General features: G+C 39.2%; 1 protein-coding gene across 50 annotated transcripts in view; it reads right to left on the minus strand.

Annotated features, from left to right (window-relative positions):
* Nucleotides 1-26229, minus strand: part of LOC126336387 (uncharacterized) — a 258002-nt gene that overhangs the window by 206951 nt on the left and 24822 nt on the right. For 14 of the 50 annotated variants that reach the window (XM_050000062.1, XM_050000053.1, XM_050000042.1 and 11 more), the window contains exons 4-6: nt 10347-10424; nt 3313-3387; nt 2786-2857 (exon numbers count right to left, since the gene is read on the minus strand). The exons of 1 other annotated variant lie outside the window; for it this stretch is intronic. In XM_050000062.1, coding sequence (XP_049856019.1) covers nt 2786-2857; nt 3313-3387; nt 10347-10424 — 225 coding nt within the window. Of the gene's footprint in view, nt 1-2785; nt 2858-3312; nt 3391-10346; nt 10425-26229 lie in introns of all 50 variants that reach the window. 35 more of the 50 variants (XM_050000060.1, XM_050000051.1, XM_050000047.1 and 32 more) reach the window with 4 other exon arrangements.

A 26229-nucleotide genomic window follows, 5' to 3' on the forward strand; every position in this document is an offset into this window, starting at 1 on the left:
CTTTTCCCATGCTAAGTGACAGTAGGTTTTACGTAGATTTTCCCTCGGTACTGTAAAACTTATCACTACTTTGAATGGTTAACGTTTTATACACTCGCATAATACTTCCTGGAAAAAAAATAGAGAAAAGACGAGAGAGATAAGTTTTGGAAAGACTTCTAATGAAAAAAAGGAGATAAGTTTTGGAAAGACCTTTGATTTGCATCAACATATGCACTGCATATTTTCATATCATGAAAGTATAAAATCGAATTGCACCAAACACAGCGCGTTAGTTTCCGGAGCATTGAAACCGAGGTTGTGATGTCCATTTGTAAGCCAATCATATCTCATGTGATCTCGGCAGCCGATGACAGCAGATATTCAGAGCATAGAACATGTGTTATAGCAAGCCAATAGCAAGATCACTGGTTACGTAGCGCGAACACACAAAGAGGAAAATTTAACGGTTTACATTAATGTACATAGTATAGCTACAAGAAAAGCTAAGCTTTCACATATAATATTGATCTCTAAGATTAACAAGCTACAACAGAAACTAAGCTATCACATGCAATATTAATCATTTTTTGTGTGGATTATACTTTAAGATACATCACGCAAATGTGACAGTAAATTTAAAATTATGACATAAATGTTTGGGCACGAAATTCTTGTAAGTGGGTGGTCCTCAAACTGTTCAGTTTTAAACACTCTGTGATTTAGAAATCCATCCCACTTTCTCACACGTAACATAATTCATCCTGCATAAAAAGAAATTTACTTTGAAAGTAACGCTTTTCGAACCACCGTTCGCAATACTATCCAGAGACTGTTAGAAATAGGTTCCATTTACCAGTTGCAAGAGAGCGCCAGAAAACAGGCATTATTGCGCGTGCGCAGCTGCAGTGGTGTAGGAAGTATGCATGTTTGTTTGTATAAATCACTAAGAGAGCTTACATTACATCATAAAAGATACAGGGCATCAGAGGATACTCCCAAGAGCATTGGAATTTCATAAACCATACTAAAATGCACAATTCGGCTTGCAGTGCACAGTGGTTTTTGCCAAATTCACAATTAAGTAGGTCCCACCTAATATCAAGCTCTTCAGTGTGGTTTTTGGGATGTAAATTTTCTTGGAGTACCAATGCTCTATGCTCTCATTTTTGGTTCTTTATTATGGCTTAATGCCATACATGGCAGAATATGATAACGTGCACTTGAAATTCAGTGAACAGTTGGAACTAGCCAATACTGTGGAATGAAACACTTCGTTTCAAATAAAATGATTGCCTCAGTGGAAAGATTAATAAAGCCAAATTTCTTTAGAAAACTTGCAAAAATAACTTCATTGTTCTGCAAGGCGATTAATGCTTGACTGCTATTAACTTGGAAATAAAATAAAATCAGAAAACCGAAACAAATAATATATTTTCACCCTCCGTAATTATGTGAATGTATTTTAATTCACTTGATAGCTCCTGGCCACAGAAATCTGTATTGTTTTCATTTGACGTAGGAGCTGTAAATGGAGAGAAGCAGCCAAATCACGTAAATTAAACATGGGTCACATGGAGACTAACCCCCTCCCCACTGCAACTCATAGAACTCTGCGCATGCGCGAATCTGACAGCTAGCGTGCGCGAGAAAATTTTTTCTCGTTTACATCTGGCTGCTTGCTGCAACTGCTGATACAGCTAACAGCCACACTTCAAGTAGCGGGAAGCGTGAAAAGGTACTACTCATACGCGAGTCAACTGTGCCCACTCATCAGCCCGCTTGCAACTGGTCAAACGAACCTAATGTGAACAGTTGTGATGTCATGCTCATAGCATGCAGTTAATTGTTACGAAGAATTACATATTTTTGATAGTTGCAGATGCTTTTGTTTTGTTGTTGTAAATTGCACATTTTCTTTGCCACTAAAGTTTTTTTCCCTCTCGTTCATATTTTACTGCTGCAGTATCATTCTCCAGTAGCAGGATACAGTAAAATTTTTTGATGGAGAATCAATTCTTACCAGTCAAAATTACAAAAATTTAACAGAAAGCTAAAACAATGAAAAATTTGCGGAATTCCGAAAAATTCCCGGATTTTTGCCGGTTTTCTCCTGGATGAAAAAATTCACAGGTTTTTCCCGGATTTCCCGGTTGCCCCTGGTCGTATACACCCAGAACAATAACAAGTAATGCCACACTTTGAAGGAAGGTTGACCCATTCCGAACAGGTGAGATAACTCATGCCAGCTTAGCTTTTCTTTCAACACTGGGCATTCCTCATACCCGTCATTACAGGGAACACTTATAATATTGTTTAGAATTTATGCACTGAGCACAGTAGCAGAGTGGTAAGGCACTACACTTGACTTTTGTAATGCTTCAGATTATCTCTGAGGTCTCTACAACAATAAAAATCAATCAATCAATATTCAGGAGGATATTATTTGAAATTCCCACCTAACCATCCACATTTAGGTTTCAATGATTTCCCTAAATAGCTTAAGGAAAATGCCAGGATGGTTCCTTTGAGAGCTCACAACCAATTTCACTTCCCAGTCTGAGCTTCTGTTTCAAAACTAACAACATTATCATCAACAGAATGTTAAACCCTAATCTTCCTGTTTTCCTTTTCAGAATTTACTTACTAACAACATGGTGAATCACTTGGATATGTATAACGAACTGTAACAATAGCATTTCCACAGTTTTTTTATTCTATTTAAGGTTGATGTTACAGCAGTAACTCAGTCACAATATGAAACTGAATGATCGTGCAACAACAAGTAAAACAATATTGAACTTACCTGTCACATGTAGATTGTGATGGTACTGCCTTGGAGCCCATGGGATTTTCCTGTGTATTTTGTGTTTTACTGCTAAATTACATAAATAAAGCATTCATTAACACCATAAACGAAAAAAATAATGGCAAAATATCATATTAAAATAATTACCTATATTATGGATTACTCACCATATAACGGAGATATTGAGTCGCAGCTGGGCACAACAAAAAGACTCTCACAAAATAAGCTTTTGGCCAACAAGACTTTGCCAAACACACACACACACACACACACACACACACACACACACACACACACACACAGCTGCCAGACACTGTGATCATGATTGTGTCAGTTGCACTTGCGTAACTGTGTGTGTGTGTGTGTGTGTGTGTGTGTGTGTGTGTGTTCTATTTTTGACAAAGGCCTGGTTGGCCGAAAGGTTATTTTGTGACAGTCTTTTTGTTGTGCCTATCTGCGACTCAGCATCTCTGCTATATGATGAAAAGCAACTATCCTTTTCATTATATTGTTAAAATAATTACCTGTCATATGCAGTCTGTGATAGAACAGATGAAGCCCTAGCAATCATGGAATTTTGCTGGCTACTTTGGACTTTACTGCTGAATTGTATGCATCAAGTGTTCACCAACCACACAAAAAAACATAAAAGTTATGTCATAAATTGCATAAAAAACAAGTTCACAAACTACTATAAATTAAAAATGTATGAATAGATTGCATGTTTCAATTAGTTTTAATTCCACACATGCATACTGCCAACGATAATTTCAAAGAATGAAAAACATTTGTGTATTTAAGAACTCTAATATGTACTCTGCAATGGAAAAAGTAAAACTTAAGAGTGTATAGAATTCTTCTGTACATTTCATATTTTATTCCTGAAACAAACAATCCAAATATTTACTAAAATTACGAGGGTTGTTTTTTAAGTAAGGGCCGTTCGCGTGTATAGGCCCGTAGTTCGCGCGGATGCTGCAACAAGCCACTGTGCCACTTGCTGGCATCCTTCCCGTTCACACTGATGCAAGTTACAGCTCTGTAGCTGACGTGTATTCATCGCTGTGCTACTTTATAATGTTTATGATTATTGAATTGCCGCCGCGTGTGAGATACGGTCAGTGATACTTTTTTAACCACGAGAAGCCTATCAGCTGCAGAAATTCATCGTCAGTTAACAGAAGTTTATGGCTTGAATGCAGTGAGTGAAGGTAAAGTGCGTCAATGGGTTAGAGAGTTTAAAAATGGCCATCAAAACCTCCATGACAAAGAACGCTCAGGCCAGCTCTCTCTGATCACTGATGACTTGGTGGCTGCAGTCGAAATAAACATTCATGAGGACAGAAGATTCACAATTTCCACTCTTTCTTTGGAATTTCCACAAGTTTCAAGATCGGTTTTGTACAAAATTGTGTCTGAAAACCTAACCTTTAAGAAACTGTGTTCTCGGTGGGTACCCGGACTCCTCACAGAGGACCACAAAGGAAAGAGATTTGCCACTTGATTGGACTTTTTGATTTGTTACGAGGAAGAAGGGGATGACATGTTGAGTCAAATTGTCACTGGAGATGAAACATGGGTATCCCATATCACTCCTGAAAGCAAGTGACAATCACTGGAATGGCGACACACAACCTCACCCATCAATGTCAAAGCCAAACAGACGCTGTCAAAGCGCAAGATTATGACAACTGTGTTCTGGGACCGGCGGGGTGTTTTGCTAGGAGACTTTATGCCACGAGGAACAACAATCAACTCAGATGCCTACTGTGCAACTCTAAAGAAGCTCCGCAGAGCAATTCAAAACAAAAGGCACGGCATGCTGACAAAAGGAGTTTTGCTCCTGCATGATAACGCTATGCCTCACTCTCTCAAAAAACTCAGGATTTGATTGATTCTTTTGGCTGGGAAGTTTTGGACCATGCACCATACAGCCCCGACCTTGCTCCTAGCGATTTTCACCTTTTCAGGTACCTGAAACACCATATTGGCAGGCAGCGCTTCAATGACGACGATGAAGCGAAAGCGGCCGTGAACTCTTGGCTGTCGGAGCAGGCAGCCGAATTCTTTGAAGAGGGAATTAAAAACTTAATTGTACGGTATGATAAGTGCTTAAATAAACAAGGCAACTATGTAGAAAAAAGGTAAAAGTGTGTAGAATCAGAAAATAAAAGTTTTTTACAAAAGTATTTGTATCTTTTTTAAAAAATAAAAACAGCCCTTACTTAAAAAACAACCCTCGTACATAGACTTCTTTAATTCAACATGTACTGATGTGTTAACTTCGCCAATAAAAACTACCAATACAAATATGGCAAAACTTGATCAAAGCAGAACTACATAATTCAAAAATTTAACCCAGCTGTACAAATATTTCAGTCACAACACATTCAATATATTTTTATAGCTAATTTTTTGTATATATTCAGAACATGCCTAATGATGAAATGGAATGCAAGTTTTAAAACTTAATCAACCTTCCAATAGGAGTGTCTTCTAGTTGGATAAGGGAGGTCGCACGTATCTCGCACATACCACTTGTTGTTAATAAATTTTATGTCTTTTTAAACATTAAATTTTTATCATAAAAGCAATATTAGGTATTATTCACGGGTTGCAAAAACAAAAGCAAGGTAAAAAAATTATTTAAAAATAAACTTATGTTTCAAAATACACATTTTCTTCCCACAGCTTGTCAAGGTACTGACACTTACTTTCTGTGTACAAATGTCAAATTTATACAGGATTATGCTTGAAATTTTGGTTTCTCAATATACTAAAGTTATTTAGAAGTTGAAACATTAAATTTTTATCATAAAAGCAATATTAGGTATTATTCACGGGTTGCAAAAACAAAAGCAAGATAAAAAAATATTTAAAAATAAACTTATGTTTCAAAATACACATTTTCTTCCCACAGCTTGTCAAGGTACTGACACTTACTTTCTGTGTACAAATGTCAAATTTATACAGGATTATGCTTGAAATTTTGGTTTCTCAATATACTAAAGTTATTTAGAAGTTGAAATACAATCAATGCAAATATTTTTTGAATGATGTAAACAAAATATACCATCTATATATCTTACATTTGAAAAAGGTGATTATTTACAAGCTGAAATACAATCATTGCAAACATTTCTTGAATGTTGTAAACAAATAAACTATCCACACACTTCACATTTGAAACGGGGGATTCTCGTTTTCTTACTAACTAAACATGGCCTACATCTTTTCTTCAGAGGATCCTAAGATAGATCTTCACCTCTTCTTTGTTGCAGTTGGTGTTCATCTTCTGTTTGCAACACATTTAAAGCTTTTGTACGTAGGTCTCCAGTTACCTCAGTACTTCTACTTCTTACATGTTCATGCACAAGTCTATTCAAAAGATATCTGAGATATTTTCTTCTCTTGAGATTATTGCTGGTGTTTCCTTTCCAGGTTATAAATGAATTTATGGCAGCAACATTGATCATTGGAAAAAAACACCACCAGAGGCCACCGCTTCGTGTTTCTAGCAATACTGAAAGACTGACAAAGTTTGTCGACAGTGTCAAATCCTGCTTTTTGTGTGACTGTAAAAAGTTACAATTTTTTGGTTTCTTGGGATCACATGTTCCCTCAACGATTTTTCCATCATTGTGAAGGCTGGATATCAACAAAACATTATTTTATTTTTTTGGCACATATGAAACAAGTGTTGCCTCTTTGCAAAAACCAAACAGACTGGAGTGGGGCTCTCGCTTTCTGGTCACTCTGAATTGTGGAAGTATCCGAGGCTTATTTTTACGTAACGTGCCAACGTATGAAATTTTTTTAATGCCAATTTCTTTACCAAGTTGTAATCTGTAAACCAATTGTCGGCTGTTATATTTCTCCCACTGTAGAAAATAGGTGCTGCTAACCTTTTCACATAAGATTGTTTATTGCTTACACTAAATGGACCTTCTGGTTGAATTCCAGTGTATGTTTCCATATCATATGTAAAATAAAGCTGAGAGGCGAGGAAAGCATAAATTTTTATGCCATATTTGCTTGGTATTTTGACATATATCATATGAAAATGCACCAACCTTCTTCATCGATTGTGACATTTTCACCAACTGAATAGAATTTTTGACAGTTCACAACGGATTCTTCAAAAATAATTCTTTACGAGCTAGGCGGCCAGTTTTTCTTCGTTCTCCTTTGTTTCCACATCATCACAACAAATATATCACATTAAAAACTGAAATTCTTTTGTACTCATAACAATTAGGTAGTCATCCATCCGCCATAAGTCATCGAGATTCAGACGATTCACGTGGTACATCCCAGCAAGATTAAGTAGCCCGAATAAGGCTTTGATTTCCACTGTGTCTGTCTCTTGGACGAGAATAGTTATATTCTATTGTAAGAATAAATTTGTCTGTATTTTCTGCAATACACTGAATCATTGTGTCAGAGATGAAGCATTTACATGAATCTAGAATATTAGTCACGTTTTTCGCAGTTCCGATTACTCTGTGCACATGAAGTAAAATATTTTGTTTGCCTCGTCTTTGCCTGTTCCATGGCCTTTTTTGCCATGACCAAACCTCAATTTTTTTTATTTTTCCTTTGAACAGCTTTACATGTCAATTTGGTGCTCTCATCTTTGTCATCTTCAGAGCTGGACTGAGTACCCATTTCCGTATCAGAATCTCCATCTCTTTCCAATATGCGCTCTTCTTCATCAGTGTCACTGTCCTCTATAAAACTGTTTTCCTCATCATCCTCATCATAAGTATCATGCAGAATTGCATTTATCACAGCTTCAACATCCAAAGGATTGTTTAAATTATACATCTTTTTGTCCCCCATAGCACCTAAGAAATAAATATGAAACAAAATTGAATAAATAACATGATGCAAGCACTGAAGGTCGCACATATCTGACACATACAATTTAGTTTACTTGCATTGTCGATTCGAGACGCATGTACATTCACCATGTACACTACTTTAAATTACTAATAAGCATTAAACATTTAACAATAAACAATGGGAAAAGAAAAGTTAAAAGCTTACACGGGGATCGCGTGTATTCTTTAGATATGAAACACACATTACTAGCTTGCTGTTTACTGTTGTGGGCAATGGCCAGGACTGAAGTAAGGTGGGGTTGAAGGAGGAGGCTAGAACAAAGAGGGATTTCCCTCCCTCCCGCTTTCCAAGAAAATGTAATGAACATTGTCGCTTCATGTCTGACACATATGCAAGCCTGTCGGAAGGTTGTATAATCTGGAAAAAGTTCTTATGCAGTATTAATCTTATGCAGTATTAGTCAATTACAGTAGACAACATTATTCATCCAGAATGAGATTTTCACTCTGCAGCAGAGTTTGCACTGATATGAAACTTCCTGGCAGATTAAAACTGTGTGCCGGACCGAGACTCGAACTCAGGACCTTTGCCTTTCGCGGGCAAGTGCTCTGCCAACTGAGCTACCCAAGCACGACTCACGCCCCGTCCTTACAGCTTCGAAGGTAGGAGACGATTTACTAGCAGAAGTAAAGCTGTGAGGACGGGGCGTGAGTCGTGCTTGGGTAATTCAGTTGGCAGAGCACTTGCCCGCGAAAGGCAAAGGTCCCAAGTTCAAGTCTCTGTCTGGCACACAGTTTTAATCTGCCAGGAAGTTTCACATTATTCATGTCTATAAAAGGACGTTACTTTTTATACAGCCCAAAATGCTGTTACATGAAAGAGGTGATTGGTGAAGAGGTGATTGTTGATCTGTTACGCAATGGTTTTACCCCACCCCCCTCGACAAGTTGCAAGCATTCTAAAAAAAATGGATTACCTGCATTATTTCCTGTCAGTTTCAGCTGACTTGTAGCAATGTAAGTGGCAATACTGTGTGAAACAAAAAGTATGTGTCACAAACACTTTACGAAAAGATTAAGGTAATTGAGAGGCAAGTCAAAAAGATAAACTCCCTGTGTGCAAAATAATGTTTGCATTTCAAACGCAGTAAACAAAAGTAATGGGGATAAGATATGGGATGGATGGATGCAAGGGAACAGCAAAAAAAAGTGAGGACGAGGAAAATGAAGAAATTAACAGGGAAGAGTGGGAATGGTTTGTAAGTTTGCGACCAAGGAACTTACCTTCGTCTGAACTGACATACCAAAGTGAGGCTTTGAAAGTTGCAAAAGAGCTTAACAATAAGGACTTTAAGGCATCCATAAGATGGCTGGCCAGTTTCAGAGCTAGACACCATGTCATGTGGAACAAAGTGCATTGGGAGGTTACGGATGTGCAGGAATGTACAATAACAGAATGGAAGACAATACTGCACAACCTAATTGAGAATTATGACCCTATTTCAATGAAACACATCTGTTTATAGTGCATTCCCTTAAAAATCACTAGCAATCTGAGGTAAAAAGAGCATCAAGGGGAAAAAGTACAAGGAAAGACTTACTACACCACAATGTGTAAATGGAGAATCCACTGGTGACTGGTAAGGGGTCAGTAAGGCTTATATGGTGAATAGTCTTGTGGAAAATTGGCCAGGGTCTTTCAAATGCCAAAATGAAGAAAGAGAATCGCCAAGTTCTCCTTTTCCTTGGCAATCAAGTTACCAAACCTGAAATTGGCTTGGTTCCTACCAGATTCAACCAGCTACACACGACCCCTGGATGAGGAGCTTACTACACATTCAATTTCCATTTACGCAATTATTGATGCAGTCTCTTTTTCTTAGTGATGAGAAGTTGAAAGTACATTTATTCTTGCATCATCTGTTTCTGTCAGTACGAAGTAAATAGGAAGTAAGGGAAATAAAGCCTGAAAATGTCACCAAGAACTTCAACAAAAGGGGGTTTGGAGGTGATGAACAAGATGCTTCTGTACTCATCAAAGCTGAAGGAAATGTGGCAGCAATTGTTGAATTCATTCAAATGCAAAATATTTCATGTAGTCCAGATGACTACATTTGATGTAATGACTTTCTATTGGTTCACTCCAAATTAACCTCGACAACAGATCTAACAGAAATCCACAACACAGAAGATGATAATGAGGAAACAAAAGAAGAAGAGCACAAGCAAAATGCTATACAATTTGCAGTACACAAATTCTCCCACACTCTTGGAAACATTGTTTAGTGCAAAAAACTGCATAGAAAAAAAGAAAAATTCTGAACAGGAATTCAAACAGGTTTCCCTCCTTGATTTGTAACGAAAGAAGTGAAATGCATAAACATAGAAATGATATGTGTGTACAACAATACACAAACTTAAAGTTACAGTTAAAAGACAGACATGCTGTATTACATATCAATTAGTGTAATAGCTGATAGTGTTCTATTGTACCATATATAGTAAATGAAAATCTACTGTACAGGAGTAACAGTACATAAATGTGTGCAAAGTTACACATTTAAACTTTTTGCACATGATACTTGACAAATTTTATGTAGTCTAGCGCCTTTTGTGGAATATGGAAACTTGTCCAATTTGGAAAATTATTTTAGTCCCTTGAGATTCCCTTCTGAACAAATTTTACTGTATAAATTAAGTATTAGTGTTATTACCTTTCAAGTGTACCATGCGACAGAACAGATGAAGTTATAGATCCCACTGAATTCTCTTGGCTATGTTGCATTTTATTCCTAAAGTAAACAAACTTAGTGTTCATCACCAACATCAGCAACAAAAAGAAAGCATCACGGATATACTTTCGCCATTCTGAACTCTACATACATAAAAATATATTAAACACAAAAATGAAAAAAAAAAATTACATGCAGCAACTGAAGCCTGCCATTAAATGGACTGGTATCGAGTCACAACTATAAACTACAGCAAACAGTAATGTAAACTGTATTTCATCCATTACTGAGTTGTTGCTTACAACAAAATGAGACGTGTTTTCAATAACTAATGCATCTAGGCATAATCATATAGACCTAGTTTGCAAACGAGGTGGCCTTCATGGAACTAACAGCAGAATGTAACAGACATAACTATTTGGACCTTGTTTACAACAGAAGTAGCCTTCATGGAACTGACAGCAGAATAGAACACTGTCAATTATTAAGCAGCTTGAATACAATGCCTGTAATTTGGAAGAAACAATGAATGAACTAGTTTCATCATTAATCTTGTTGATTAACCAATAATTCTAGAGTCTAAAAGCTTATTACATAATAGTATTCTAACAATGTTTGTACAGGGCCCTAATAGTTGATTTTTAAACTGAGGGCAGGAATGTTACTAATGCTCTGAAACACTTCAACCAATTACACAGAGATTCTGATGATAAACACAAAATCTCACAACAAGCTGAAATAAGAATGGAAGCGTTATAGAAGGAATTAAATAAAGCTATACGAGAATCAAATAAATGTTTCCTTGAACAGCTACTTGAAGATCAAAAGGATTACCAAGAGAGATAGCAAAGCATGTTTGAGTGCATAAGAAGCCTCAAAGTAAAAAAAAATGCAGCAAACATCTAAAAATGAGATTGACAGAAAGTGGATTTGTTTACAAAGTGGTCCATTTTATAGCAGTTATGACATTTGGTTTTAAAAGCTGGATATTTCTTGACAAGATGACTACCACCACACAATGTACCGTATTTTATTATATTTATTTTTACATTATATTGTTTACTGCCATTTCAGGAATTGGTATTTGTTATTACATCAACATGTTCCATTTCTGAGCTAATAATAGTCATCCGCTTTGAGGCAAATTCACATGTTTTACAAATATCAATAACTTTAGCTACAGTGAGGTTTTTCAGGGTCAACAATCTTTCTTCCATATTTTTCACTGTGTATACCTATGACAATTTTGTCTCATTAAATTGTACTCAACAAGTTGCCATATTCATAAGGTTTACCTTTATTATTGGTGGTACTATAAACACGTCAAATGCTTCGCCAGGCTTTTGTTGTAAAGAATTGAATACATACCTTACAAATGTTATGTTTACTTTTCAGATAAAGTAATCATCAAACTTTTACAGCACTGTTTGCAGATTTTGCTCTTGGCTGGCACCAAATTCAGAAGTATATAACCAAGGCATCACTAGTATCACAAACATAAATACTGTTAGCTGCATATTTTTTGCGTCATCGTGACATAGAACTTGAATTGTTGTTTCCACAGTTTCCATACACTCATCTTGTTTTCTGTTTTCACCATCAATGGTTTTGGCAGATGTAATCGCATCACAGGGGCTCCTGTATGTCAGAATTTCAGTTTCTGTATTTGTATTAGTGCTGTTGAGGAGATCATATTCATAACACTATGTTTTAACTTCTGACACCATGTAACATGTCTGATTTATTCATTCATGAAATACAGAATGATGCATCCAAGTGCATATATCTTGCAAGTTGGGCTATAAGTACTAATGACATAAATTATCTATTACAAGCACAAAATTAAGGAATTTTGCATTTTACTGCTGGACTCAGCTACAGAATATCAGCCATTGATTTAATCTGGATCACTGAAGGTCACTATTTCTCTTTGGGTACCTCAAGAAAATTCTAGCGTAAGGACCATGATTCCCTCTATATACCTAAACACTCTTTTTACTAACATCAAATTGACCTTGTTAAACAGTTGACCTTGTCTGATCCATATATTTGGGATAGATATAGAAGACTCCCTATTGCCTCCTGATAATATACACTGATGTTAGTTGACTTTACTGCCTCAAACTAAATTCGAGTAGTGTTGAGAGTGGGTTGGCTTCACTTATTCCAATTTCTCAAGAACTTTTCTTGCAAGGATTTCTGGGAGATCAATATTTTTCCTTGAAATATTATGTAATTCCTGTACCTAAGCAATGGCACAGTCTTCCTAAGTCTTATATCTCAAGAAACCTCTTCAAATAATTGCTGATGTGATTCAAAACATTTCTGTCATTTGAGAACAACAGTATATCAACATATAAAGCTGTTCTAACTGGTTTGGTACCATCTCTATGAAAATAGATACATGGGATCAGTTTTTGATTTGGTTAACTTCAGTTCTCTTAACTTATAATCAATTTTTTATTCGAATTTCTAGCAGCCACTATAAGCCCATAAACGGCTTTCTTCAAGCCTTCATTTCTTTGGAAGAGCTGCAACTCTTTCTGATGGAATGATGTAAGATTCTTTTTTAGGTCTCCAAAGATATAAGAGGTGGATCTCTCAAGCTGCCATAGATAAGTGTTATCTAATGGAGGCCAGCTCTATCACCAATGTGAAGGTTTCCTGATCTTCAATTTGAGAGCATTCTTTTAAAACCAGGAGTGCCTCAAATGTTTCTGGTGTTCTGCCAGTCCGAGGTTTTATCCTTAACATTCTTTTAAAATGAAAGCTTTGTAAGCTGTAGGTAGCTCCACCTCTTTGAATGTGTCACTACGAACAAGAGACATATCTTTCTTCATTGTTTTTTTTTTTTAATTCTTCTTCCTTACTTACCCCTTTCAAGGCTTATTTGACATCAATGTCATCATTTGTAAGTCTTCTTGCAAGCAATAAATAAAAAGGTCATGGTATTCCTTGAATTTCACATCTTGAACTTCAGTTTTTAATGGATCACTTTCAAAACCATACAAGGGTTCATTATAACTTCTATTGGTTTAACTTCTTCTTCAGTGTGTGGCATACTGATGACATGAAAAAACTACTTCTTGATTCAATACCAAGACATTGGTGATCTTAGGTTCTTCTATTTTTTAACTCAGAAAAATCCTCATCCTCCAGGAAATTTATACCTCTGCTGACAATTGCCAGGCAGTAACCGATGAATGTCAATTTCTGCAATTTCTTATCCCACGTCTTGCAATGGAGTTTCGGAGTGTGGATCATTGCATGATGCCAAAAATCCTCAAGTGTGATAGAATTCCTGTGGGGTACTATTTTCAGATGTGGTGAATGGGGAATGACTTGGTAAGTATGTTGCTTCAGTGCAATACTCCTTTGGGAAGTTGACACTATACATCACAGTACAGGCTTTTACAACCAATGTTCAACTAGCTCTCTCAGCAAAGCAACACCACTTTGTTGTGAACTATACTATAATGCAATCCAGTGGTTGAAACCTTCCAAGTCCGAAATCATTTTAGTTCATCTTTTTGATACCTTCCTTTCTCCTCTCACACTGCAACTTCGTGATATTTCTGTCATCTGCTTTGCCATCATGGCTTTAAAGCTTTGAAATGTCTGTGCAATCTCAGACTTTTTCTTCGAGAAACAGACATACTCGTATCTTGAAAAATCATCAATAAATATGACAAAATAATGATTCCAACAATATATGCAGACTCCTCTGACCCACACAAATCAGAATGTGCTAAGACCAAGATATTTTTTGAATACTTTTTACTAATTTGTACAGAAGAGATGACTGTTTCCCAAGAATCAGAACTCACAGAGATCCTCAACCACAACATCCACCTTTAGTCCCATTGAAACATTTGTCAACATCAGCATACTTTTGTGATCCATATGTCCTAGCCTTTCTACTGTCCAATACTTTTTGTGTAGTAGCGTTGTTTCATTTCACTTGTATTCAAATGACAGATGCCATTTTCAGGTGCTACCTTGATAATTAGATCTCCTTCTCCATCACAGAAGAATTCATCTTTTGTGTGACTTTATGTCCTTTGCTTATAATTTCACTAACTGGGTGTATGTTTACAACTGAATTTGTAATACGAATAATGTCAGACACTTCTACTATTTTATCACCAGTAAAAAAGGTCAGCTTAATACTTCCAGGAATTTTACCACTAAACTATCATCTTCCAAGCTGACAACTGAACTATTATTTGGCTTGGCATTATGAAGCTTTCCCCTACCACTGGTGACGCGAGTCAAGGCACAAGAACCCAAATACCATATTTCCCTTTCATGACGCTGTTTAGAATCTACAGTGAGAAAAGCTTCTTGTGGCCTGACTGTTTTCTAGTTACATTTCCTTTTCATTATTTTTTGACAAATTTTCTCCGGGTTGCACTTGATGGAACAATATTCAGCATTTAATAATGTGCTTTGTACGACTTTATGTATTTATTTTGATATAAAACTGACTCTTTTATTTTCATTTGCATTTTAAGTAGTTTTACTTTAGTACAAAGGGCATTCAAAAAGTTTTGCACAGTCATGTCTTTTTTTTCTTTTTTAGTTTTTGCAGGAGGATAATGAAATTTTTTGTGAACGTACTTGGAACATTTAGCTATAAGTTGGTTATAACAGCATTTTCTTTTATTGACTGGTGAGCCATAATAGACCATGCAGTAGATATGTCTGGCTGCGACGATGGTCAGTGATGGAGTTCCTCTTCAAGACTGGTGATGACTCTGACACATTGATTCACAGGACCTTGCTCTCTATTTTTGGGGAGGACGCAATGGATCGCAGCAGTATCCAGCAGTGGTTGCAGGGGCTTAAAGAAGGTGATTTCTCTCTACTGGACAATCCATGCTGCAGTAGACCATCGACGACAGTGAGTGATGTGAATAAGGAGGCACCCAACGTACACAGTATTTTCTGCAACCTAGTGACTGTACCAGTCATACCACATTACGCAATGACAAACGAGTCATTTCAGCAAACTCGTGTCATCACACATCTGTCATTTTGGATTATTATCCTTATTCATATCACTCACTGCCGCCGGTCTACCACATTGTGGATTGTCCTGGACACTGCTGCGATTCACTGTGTCCTCCACATAAACAGGGAGCAACTACCTGTGAATCGATGTGGCAGAGTCTTCACCGGTCTTGAAGAGGAACTCCATCACAGACCGTTTTCGCAACCTGACATCTACTGCATGGTCCATTATGGCTCACCTGTCAATAAAAGAAAATACTGTTATATACCAACTTATAGCTAAGTGTTCCAAGTTTGTTCACAAAAAATTTCATTCTCTTCCTGGGGGAAAAAAAAAAGAAGAAGGAGATGACTGTACAAAACTTTTTGAACAACCTTTGTATAACCTCCAGTGATGTGTGTGCCACTTGAGTTCAGGTGCCTTAATCACAGGTTGGTAATTATCAGGTAATCCAACCAAGAGCAAAGTTGTTTCTGTCCAATCTTCACTCACCAAGAACTTAAATTTAACTTAAAACATCGTCATTATAATCCAAATGCAATAGTCATTTACCACCTTTGCTTACTATTAGTGTTCTAAATAAGCCCACTTCATGTGTGAGACCAAAGTCTTCAAATACTGTTTCCAGCGTCTTCCAGGCTTCTGCTGTCGTAGCCATGTCCCTAATATGCGAAAAATTTGTCCATGAAGAGTATAATCCAAGAATGGGCATTTTTGTCTCTTTTCTTCCAAAAATTGACCATTCTTGCCACATCTAAAGGAGAGTTTTCTGCAAAACCCAAAGATTCTCACGGACTAAGCCTTCATGGCAAATGTCCAAATTGAACAATTTTTGTGTAAGATAAACTTTTCAACAACTGAACTCCAGGTGAAGCCATACCATTCATTTTAGGCCTGAATGTATAAAGTAAATGGTAGTCTGTGATTGCACATGTGAATGATCAATTGGAGACAATAAAAAAAAGATCAGTATACAAGAACTGAAGTACAAATCACTCCTGGTGTCTACACATGATTTCTACTTTTATTATTTGAGGACTACACAGAAATGAGTTAGTGGTATCATTATGAATCATCAGATGTACTTTCAGTTGGGTGAATTTAAATGAATGTGATAGGCACAGTCAAGGAGTTGTAGCCAGATTAAAATCATATTTCATCAAGGTATACATGGAGAAAATGGGTCAAGTCCATTCAATACATGGACAGAAAGGGTGAAGTCCAGTAGGTGTGTATTTATAATCTGTAGCAATTTTTTTGTCTGCTTTTATGGAAATCCCATTGTTGACATTATTAAATGTAATGTCATTGTTGATCTTTCTTACATACTGTCAAAGCTAACATGGAGCAGCTTTGACATTAGCTTCTTTACTTTGTGTTGTGGTGGAACTGAATTTCGTGCCAAATTTGTGCCAACACAGAGCAGCCTAAATCCAACTGAGGTCAGTGTTTCCGCTGGTGATGGAATATCCAGAGTCAAGCTGCAGTAGTAAGTCTAGGAAAAGACAGAGCTACGGTAGACAATCTGAAGTATCTAAAAAGCAAAGAACAATGTCACATGAAATAGGAGAGCATTGTAACTGTTAGAAGAATTGTACTGATTTGCCAACTGATGCAGAGAAGTCTACATTAATATCTAACTTCAGTTTGCTGAAGGACTGGAATGAACGAATCTGTCAACTGACAGGACCGATTTCTGTTGACAATGTACAATGCTGAAAGCCTCACAGAGATGAGACAGTAGCTACTTTGCATGATTATACATTTCATTGTAAGGTCAGAAAAATGAGAGACAATACTGTGACAGAATAGTCTGTTTCTCAAAAGGGCTTTATATCACTGCATGGTATTTCAAAGAAAAGATTAGTAACTACCAAGAATTCCTTCAAAAATGAAGGCATGGCACCAGTTGATAAATGAGGGAAACACGGAAACCAAGTTCTTAAAACTTCAACAGAAACAGAGCAAAACATCCATGCTAGCAAAACATCCATGCTCACATCAAGTTATTTAAAGGACGATCCAGTCATTACAGCATAAATAAAACACAGAAACTGTATTTGCCTGAAGAACTGACAATCAAGATGTTTCACGAGACACTTTCTACTTATTCCTTATCATATGAAACTTGTTGTTGTCTTCAGTCCTGAGACTGGTTTGATGCAGCTCTCCATGCTACTCTATCTTGTGCGAGCTTCTTCATCTCCCAGTACCTACTGCAACCTCCATCCTTCTGAATCTGCTTAGTGTATTCATCTCTTGGTCTCCCTCTACGATTTTTACCTTCCACGCTGCCCTCCAATGCTAAATTTGTGATCCCTTGATGCCTCAAAACATGTCCTACCAACCGATCCCTTCTTCTAGTCAAGTTGTGCCACAAACTTCTCTTCTCCCCAACCCTATTCAATACCTCCTCATTAGTTACGTGATCTATCCACCTTATCTTCAGCATTCTTCTGTAGCATCACATTTCAAAAGCTTCTAATCTCTTCTTGTCCAAACTAGTTATCGTCCATGTTTCACTTCCATACATGGCTACACTCCATACAAATACTTTCAGAAAAGACTTCCTCACACTTAAATCTATATTCGATGTTAACAAATTTCTCTTCTTCAGAAACGCTTTCCTTGCCATTGCCAGTCTACATTTTATATCCTCTCTACTTTGACCATCCTCAGTTATTTTACTTCCTAAATAGCAAAACTCTTTTACTACTTTAAGTGTCTCATTTCCTAATCTAATTCCCTCAGCATCACCCGATTTAATTTGACTACATTCCATTATCCTTGTTCTGCTTTTGTTGATGTTCATCTTATATCCCCCTTTCAAGACACTGTCCATTCCGTTCAACTGCTCTTCCAAGTCCTTTGCCATCTCTGACAGAATTACAATGTCATCGGCCAACCTCAAAGTTTTTACTTCTTCTCCCTGAATTTTAATACCTACTCCAACTTTTTCTTTTGTTTCCTTTACTGCTTGCTCAATATACAGATTGAATAACATCGGGGAGAGGCTACAACCCTGTCTCACTCCTTTCCCAACCATTGCTTCCCTTTCATGCCCCTCGACTCTTATGACTGCCACCTGGTTTCTGTACAAATTGTAAACAGCCCTTCGCTCCCTGTATTTTATTTTACCCTTGCCACCTTTAGAATTTGGAAGAGAGTATTCCAGTCAACATTGTCAAAAGCTTTCTCTAAGTCTACAAATGCTAGAAACGTATGTTTGCCTTTTCTTAATCTTTCTTCTAAGATAAGTCGTAAGTTCAGTATTGCCTCGCGTGTTCCAACATTTCTACGGAATCCAAACTGATCTTCCCCGAGGTCCGCATCTACCAGTTTTTCCATTCGTCTGTAAAGAATTCGCGTTAGTATTTTGCAGCTGTGACTTATTAAACTGATAGTTCGGTAATTTTCACATCTGTTAACACCTGCTTTCTTTGGGATTGGAATTATTATATTCTTCTTGAAGTCCGAGGGTATTTCGCCTGTCTCATACATCTTGCTCACCAGCTGGTAGAGTTTTATCATGACTGGCTCTCCCAAGGCCGTCAGTAGTTCTGATGGAATGTTGTCTACTCCGGGGGCCTTGTTTCGACTCAGGTCCCTCAGTGCTCTGTCAAACTCCTCACGCAGTATCGTATCTCCCATTTCGTCTTCATCTACATCCTCTTCCATTTCCATAATATTGTCCTCAAGTACGTCACCCTTGTATAAACCTTCTATATACTCCTTCCACCTTTCTGCCTTCCCTTCTTTGCTTAGAACTGGGTTGCCATCTGAGCTCTTGATATTCATACACGTGGTTCTCTTCTCTCCTAAGGTCTCTTTAATTTTCCTGTAGGCAGTATCTATCTTACCCCTAGTGAGATAAGCTTCTACATCCTTACATTTGTCCTCTAGCCATCCCTGCTTAGCCATTTTGCACTTCCTGTCGATCTCATTTTTGAGACGTTTGTATTCCTTTTTGCCTGCTTCATTTACTGCATTTTTATATTTTCTCCTTTCATCAATTAAATTCAACATTTCTTCTGTTACTCATGGATTTCTAGCAGCCCTCGTCTTTTTACCTACTTTATCCTCTGCTGCCTTCACTACTTCATCCCTCAGAGCTACCCATTCTTCTTCTACTGTGTTTCTTTCCCCCATTCCTGTCAATTGTTCCCTTATACTCTCCTTGAAACTCTGTACAACCTCTGGTTCTTTCAGCTTATCCAGATCCCATGTCCTTAAATTCCCACCTTTTTGCAGTTTCTTCAGTTTTAACCTACAGGTCATAACCAATAGATTGTGGTCAGAGTCCACATCTGCCCCTGGAAACATCCTACAATTTAAAACCTGATTCCTAAATCTCTGTCTTACCATTATATAATCTATCTGATACCTTTTAGTATTTCCAGGATTCTTCCATGTATACAACCTTCTTTTATGATTCTTGAACCAAGTGTTAGCTATGGTTAATTTATGCTCTGTGCAAAATTCTACCAGACGGCTTCCTCTTTCATTTCTTAGCCCCAATCCATAATCACCTACTATGTTTCCTTCTCTCCCTTTTCCTACTGACGAATTCCAGTCACCCATGACTATTAAATTTTCGTCTCCCTTCACTACTTGAATAATTTCTTTTATCTCATCATACATTTCATCAATTTCTTCATCATCTGCAGAGCTAGTTGGCATATAAACTTGTACTACTGTAGTAGGCGTGGGCTTCGTGTCTATCTTGGCCACAATAATCGTTCACTATGCTGTTTGTAGTAGCTTACCCGCACTCCTATTTTTTTATTCATTATTAAACCTACTCCTGCATTACCCTATTTGATTTTGTATTTACAAACCTGTATTCACCTGACCAAAAGTCTTGCTCCTCCTGCCACCGAACTTCACTAATTCCCACTATATCTAACTTTAACCTATCCATTTCCCTTTTAAAATTTTGTAACCTACCTGCCCGATTAAGGGATCTGACATTCCACGCTCCGATCCGTAGAATGCCAGTTTTCTTTCTCCCGATAACGATGTCCTCCTGAGTAGTCCCCGCCCGGAGATCCGAATGGAGGACTATTTTACCTCCGGAATATTTTACCCAAGAGGACGCCATCATCATTTAATCATACAGTAAAGCTGCATGTCCTCGGGAAAAATTGCGGCTGTAGTTTCCCCTTGCTTTCAGCCGTTCGCAGTACCAGCACAGCAAGGCCGTTTTGGTTAATGTTGCAAGGCCAGATCAGTCAATCATCCAGTCTGTTGCCCCTGCAACTACTGAAAAGGCTGCTGCCCCTCTTCAGGAACCATGTGTTTGTCTGACCTCTCAACAGATACCCCTCTGTTGTGGTTGTACCTACGGTACGGCCATCTGTATCGCTGAGGCATGCAAGCCTCTCCACCAACGGCAAGGTCCATGGTTCATGGGGAGGTATGAAACTTATTGTAAAATATTTAATACAAAATTTAATATGTCATTTGGTTTCCCTCCAAATGATACATGCAGTACTTGTGATAAGTTTTCTGCAACTTTCAAAGCTCTGGAGGCACAACTCACACATGCAACAGATGGAAAGGAAAGATCAGACATTCAAAGTAATATTCAGAGGAAATACTGAATATGAACTGCACTGCTGTAAAGTTGATGCATTCTATTAGCATAAAAGACTATCTCAATACAGAAGTAGAAAGTTAACAAACACAGAATCGATATGTATGTATTTCCAATTAAATACTCCATATCGAAACATCAGCACCAACATTGTCTATTTTAAGCGACAGCTTTCTCCTTAGGCCTATCTATTTAACATACATCAGCTCTCAGACAGTAATGCTGTGTTTTATGTTTATCCTGAAACTATAGGGAAGAAAATTTCAAATTAAGTAGTTTCTTTCCTGCATCATCGTATTAATTCGTTTCTGGTTCCTGACATTAAAAATTTAAAAATCTTCTGTGATTCATGTGGTGGTCAAAACAAAAACTACACCCTTTTCAGGTTCATCCATTATCTAGTCCATCGTGCAAAGCGATTTGAATCAATTTGTGCAACATTCCCAGTAAAAAGACATTCATACCTGGAAAGTGACAAAGACATGGGCCTGATCAGACGTAAAACAAAAGCTGAGCTCCCATAGGGGTGGATAGCCATAATTAAAGATGTGTGTGCAAAACCCACCCCTTTTTAGGTTGTTGAAGTTGATGGCTCAGTGATAAGTGACTAGACTGATTTCTTGCAACCAAGATACCTACAAAAATGCCCATTCCCATCACGAATTAGTGAGGAGATGAAGGGAGGTTGGTTGGTTGATTGAGGTTGAAGGGACCAAACAGCAAGGTCATCAGCCCCTTGTTTCAAAGGTGGCCCGTTCAGACGGATGTATATCTAGAAGAGTCATAATGTTAAAAGGTAAAAGGCTAAAAACGTAAAAGTGCAGTTGTGTTGTCAATGGTAAAAACAAAAGGAAGGAAGTCAGAAAACGAGCTACCCCAAGGCAGGAAATATCCCACTTCTGATGCAGTACAAGCAAGACCACCGGCTATTCAAAAGTGTTCAACCACTAGAGTGTAAAAGGACGTATTGTAAAAGGAGACCAACCAAATCTAAAAAGTGATAAAAACATAGTAAAAGGGAGAAGAAGAGGATCTTGGCCAGGGAGGGGAGTCAGGAATCTCCAAACACTGCTTACAGTGTGAGACACCCCAACCCTCACCACCCTGCCCCTGCTCCAGACGAAGGTTAACAACTTTACAACTTAAAATAAAAACCACTTTCATGAACGAAACTGAGAATCAGTTCAACCATCTCGGAATCGTACGCCAATACTAAAGGTAAAGTGCAGGGAAGTCTGTACTTAGTACACAGAGCCAAAAGAAGAGGGCATTCCCCCAAAATGTGGGCTACTGACTGGGAGGCTCCACAAAGTGGGGATGGCTCATTATGCAAAAGAAAACCATGGGTCAGCCTGGTATGGCTGATGCAGAGACGACACAGGGTAGTCGAGTCCTTTTGGGAGAGGCGGAAAGAACAACGCCAAGGGACAGATGTCAACTTAATCGCACAAAGTTTATTAGACAGGGAGGTAGCCGCCCAGGAGATGGCCCATGATTGTGCGAAGTGGGGTTTGATATGAAGCCGTAAATCTGATGCGGGAGGGGTACAGGGAAGGGGGGGGGGGGGGGAGATGCCTACTCCCCCAAACAAACAATCAGCAAGCTCATTACCTGGGATACCCACATGGCCAGGGACCCAAAGGAAGTCAATGGAACAAGCAGCACTGTGAAGATCAGCAAGATGGTCATGGATGGCCGAGACCAAGTGATGGCAGGAAAAATACTGGTCAAGAGCCTGAAGGCTACTCATGGAGTCCGTACATAACAAAACACGTTTGAGTTAGGACTGTTTAATAAAGGTAAGGGCCTGGGAAATTGCCATCAATTCCGCAGTAAGCACCACACATGCAGTTGGCAAGAGATGATTTTCCAGGCCAACAGGGGATGTGTGAAATCCCACACAATCAGCAGATTTAGAGCCATCAGTGTGAAAAACAACAGCATCCTGAAACTCCCATAAAATTTGGCGGAAAAAACAATGGAGCACCATAGTGAGTACAGAATCTTTCGGACCTCGGTGGAGATCCATCCGCATCCTGGGCCGAGGAACTACAAAGGAGGGGTGTTGGGAAGGGAACATGAGAGACAGGACAAAGAAGGAAGCTGAAAATCACGGCGAAGAGACACAAGGCGGAGCCCAACCGGTAAACCCGCCCGAGGGCGGGAATCATGTGGGTGATGTCCTTGGTCTGGGAACAGGATAGAATAGGAAGGATGAATGGGAGAGGAATGGACAGCGATTGCATAAAAAACCAGAAGCTGGGACCAGCAAACAGAAAGGAGTGTGTGTGTGTGTGTGTGTGTGTGTGTGTGTGTGTGTGTGTGTGTGTGTGTGTGTGTGTGTGTGTGTGTGTGTGTGTGTGTGGGTGGGTGGGTGGGTGGGTGGGGGGGGGGGGGGGGGGGGGGTGGAATCCACGCCTCAACCAGGAGACTATCAACAGGGCTAGTAGGGAAGGCACTGGTGGCCAAATGGATACCATGATGGTTGACCGGATCCAGGAGGCGCAGTGTATAAGGATCAGCCAAACCATGAACTTGACAACCATAGTCCAAGTGAGACAACACTAAAGCCTGATGAAGGCGGAGAAGAGTGGAATGATCTGCAACCAAGTAAGTGTGGGCATTGAAGCGAAGGACATTGAGTTTACGGAAACATCCTATCTTCAGAAGTCCGATATGAGGCAGCCAAGTGAGCTTGTTGTCGAAAAGAAGACCAAGGAAACAAAACTGTGGAACCACAGCTAATTGTTGTGCATCGAGATAGAGCTCTGGATCTGGGTGGACCACAGTATGGTGACACAAGTGGACCACCCGTGATTTAAAACGAGAGAATTGAAATCTATGTGAGAAGGTCCATATAGAGGCACGCCATATAGCAGCCGGGAGCTGCTGCTCTGCAGAGGCTATCAAAGAGGAACCAACCCAAACGTAGAAATCATCCACATACAGAGCAGCGGTGACCAAAGGACCAACAGAGGCCACAAGTCCATCTATAGCAATGAGGAAAAGAAGGACACTCAAGACAGAACCCTGTGGGATTCAATTCTCCTGGGTCCGTGTAGAACTAAATACTGTACCAACCAGAACCCTGAATGACTGATGAAACAAGAACTGGCGGATAAAAATCGGGAGTGGGCCTCGAAGAACCTACTTATGAAGTGTAAGTACACTACTGGCCATTAAAATTGCTACACCAAAAGAAATGCAGATAATAAATGGGTATTCATTGGACAAATATATTATACTAGAACTGATATGTGATTAGATTTTCAAGCAATTTTGGTGCATAGATCATGAGAAATCAGTACCCAGAACAACCACCTCTGGCCATAATAACGGTCTTGATATGCCTGGGCATTGAGTCAAACAGAGCTTGGATGGCGTGTACAGGTACAGCTGCCCATGCAGCTTCAATACGATACCACAGTTCACCAAGAGTAGTGGCTGGCGTATTACGACGAGCCAGTTGCTCGGCCACCATTGACCAGATGTTTTCAATTGGTAAGAGGTCTGGAGAATGTGTTGGTCAGGGCAGCAGTCGAACATTTTCTGTATCCAGAAAGGCGCGTACGAGACCTGCAACATGCGGTCGTGCATTATCCTGCTGAAATGTAGGGTTTTGCAGGGATCGAATGAAGGGTAGAGCCACGGGTCATAACACATCTGTAATGTAACATCCACTGTTCAAAGTGCTGTCAATGCGAACAAGAGGTAACCGAGACATGTAACCAATTCCACCCCATACCATCACGTTGGGTGATACGCCAGTATGGCGATGACAAATACACGTTTCCAACGTGCGTTCACCGCGATGTCGCCAAACACGGATGCGACCATCATGATGCTCTGACAGAACCTGGATTCATCTGGAAAAAAAAGAGACATTTTGCCATTTGTGAACCCAGGTTCTTCATTGAATACACCATTGCAGGTGCTCCTGTCTGTGACACAGCGTCAAGGGTAGCAACTGCAGCCATGGTTTCCGAGTTGATAGTCCATGCTGCTGCAAACATCATCAAACTGTTCGTGCAGATGGCTGTTGTCTTGCAAAAGTCCCAATCTGTTGACTCAGGGATCAAGACGTGGCTGCACGATCCATTACAGCCATGCAGATAAGATGCCTGTCATCTCGACTGATAGTGATATGAGGCTGTTGGGATGCAGCACGGCGTTCCATATTACCCTCCTGAACCCACTATTTCCATATTCTGCTAACAGTCATTGGACCTTGACCAACGTGAGCAGCAATGCCGCGATATGATAAACCGCAATTGCAATAGGCTACAATCCGACCTTCATCGAAGTCGGAAACGTGATGGTACGCATTTCTCCTACTTACATGAGGCATCACAACAACGTTTCACCAGGAAATGCCGGTCAACTGCTGTTTGTGTATGAGAAATCAGTTGGAAACTTTCCTCATGTCAGCAAGTTGTAGTGTCGCCACCGGCGCCAACCTTGAGTGAATGCTCTGAAAAGCTAATCATTTGCATATCACAGCATCTTCTTCCTGTCGGTTAAATTTTGCGTCTGTAGCACGTCATCTTGGTGGTGTAGCAATTTTAATGACCAGTAGTGTAAGATATGATGGCACCAAGCCACGTCATAGGCCTTCTGAAGGCCAAAAAATCTGCAACCAAATGGCAGCGTTGGGAAAAAGCCTGCCGAACTGCGGATTCCAAGCGAAGTAAGTGATTGATTGGAGACCGTCCCTCTAGGAAGCCACACTGGTAAGGGGACAATAGATCCCGAGATTTGAGGAATCATTTGAGCCAAACCACAATGCTATCTCTCTATTGAGTAGGGAAGTCACCCTGGAGCCAAATACGGTTAAGCACCCGGAGAACATGTTGCCATTGTGGAGCACTGAGATGTTGAAGCAGTTGGTTATGAATGGAGTCTGGGCCAGGTGCCGTATCATGAGAAGAAGAAAGTGCGGAAAGAAGTTCCCATTCAGTAAAAGGTTCATTGTAGTATTCTGACTGACAAGGGGTAAAACATAAGACAGAAGCTTCAGCCCACTGTTTCTGATCAAGGTGAGCAGCCAGATAGGATGATGATGCTGATGCTGTTGCAAAAGGATCACAAGATGTTCCCCAAGAACAATGGGTCCGTGCAAAGGCCATCCTGGAGGTGAAGGCCCAGGAGGGTAGAATGCCAATGAAAACCTTGGAGATAGCGAAGTGTAGCTCATACCCGTGACATAGGGACAGTAGAAGTGAAGTAACAAAGCATTCCCAACACATCCATTTGCT

This window comes from Schistocerca gregaria, chromosome 2 (genome assembly GCF_023897955.1).
Source record: "Schistocerca gregaria isolate iqSchGreg1 chromosome 2, iqSchGreg1.2, whole genome shotgun sequence".
NCBI lineage: Eukaryota > Metazoa > Arthropoda > Insecta > Orthoptera > Acrididae > Schistocerca > Schistocerca gregaria.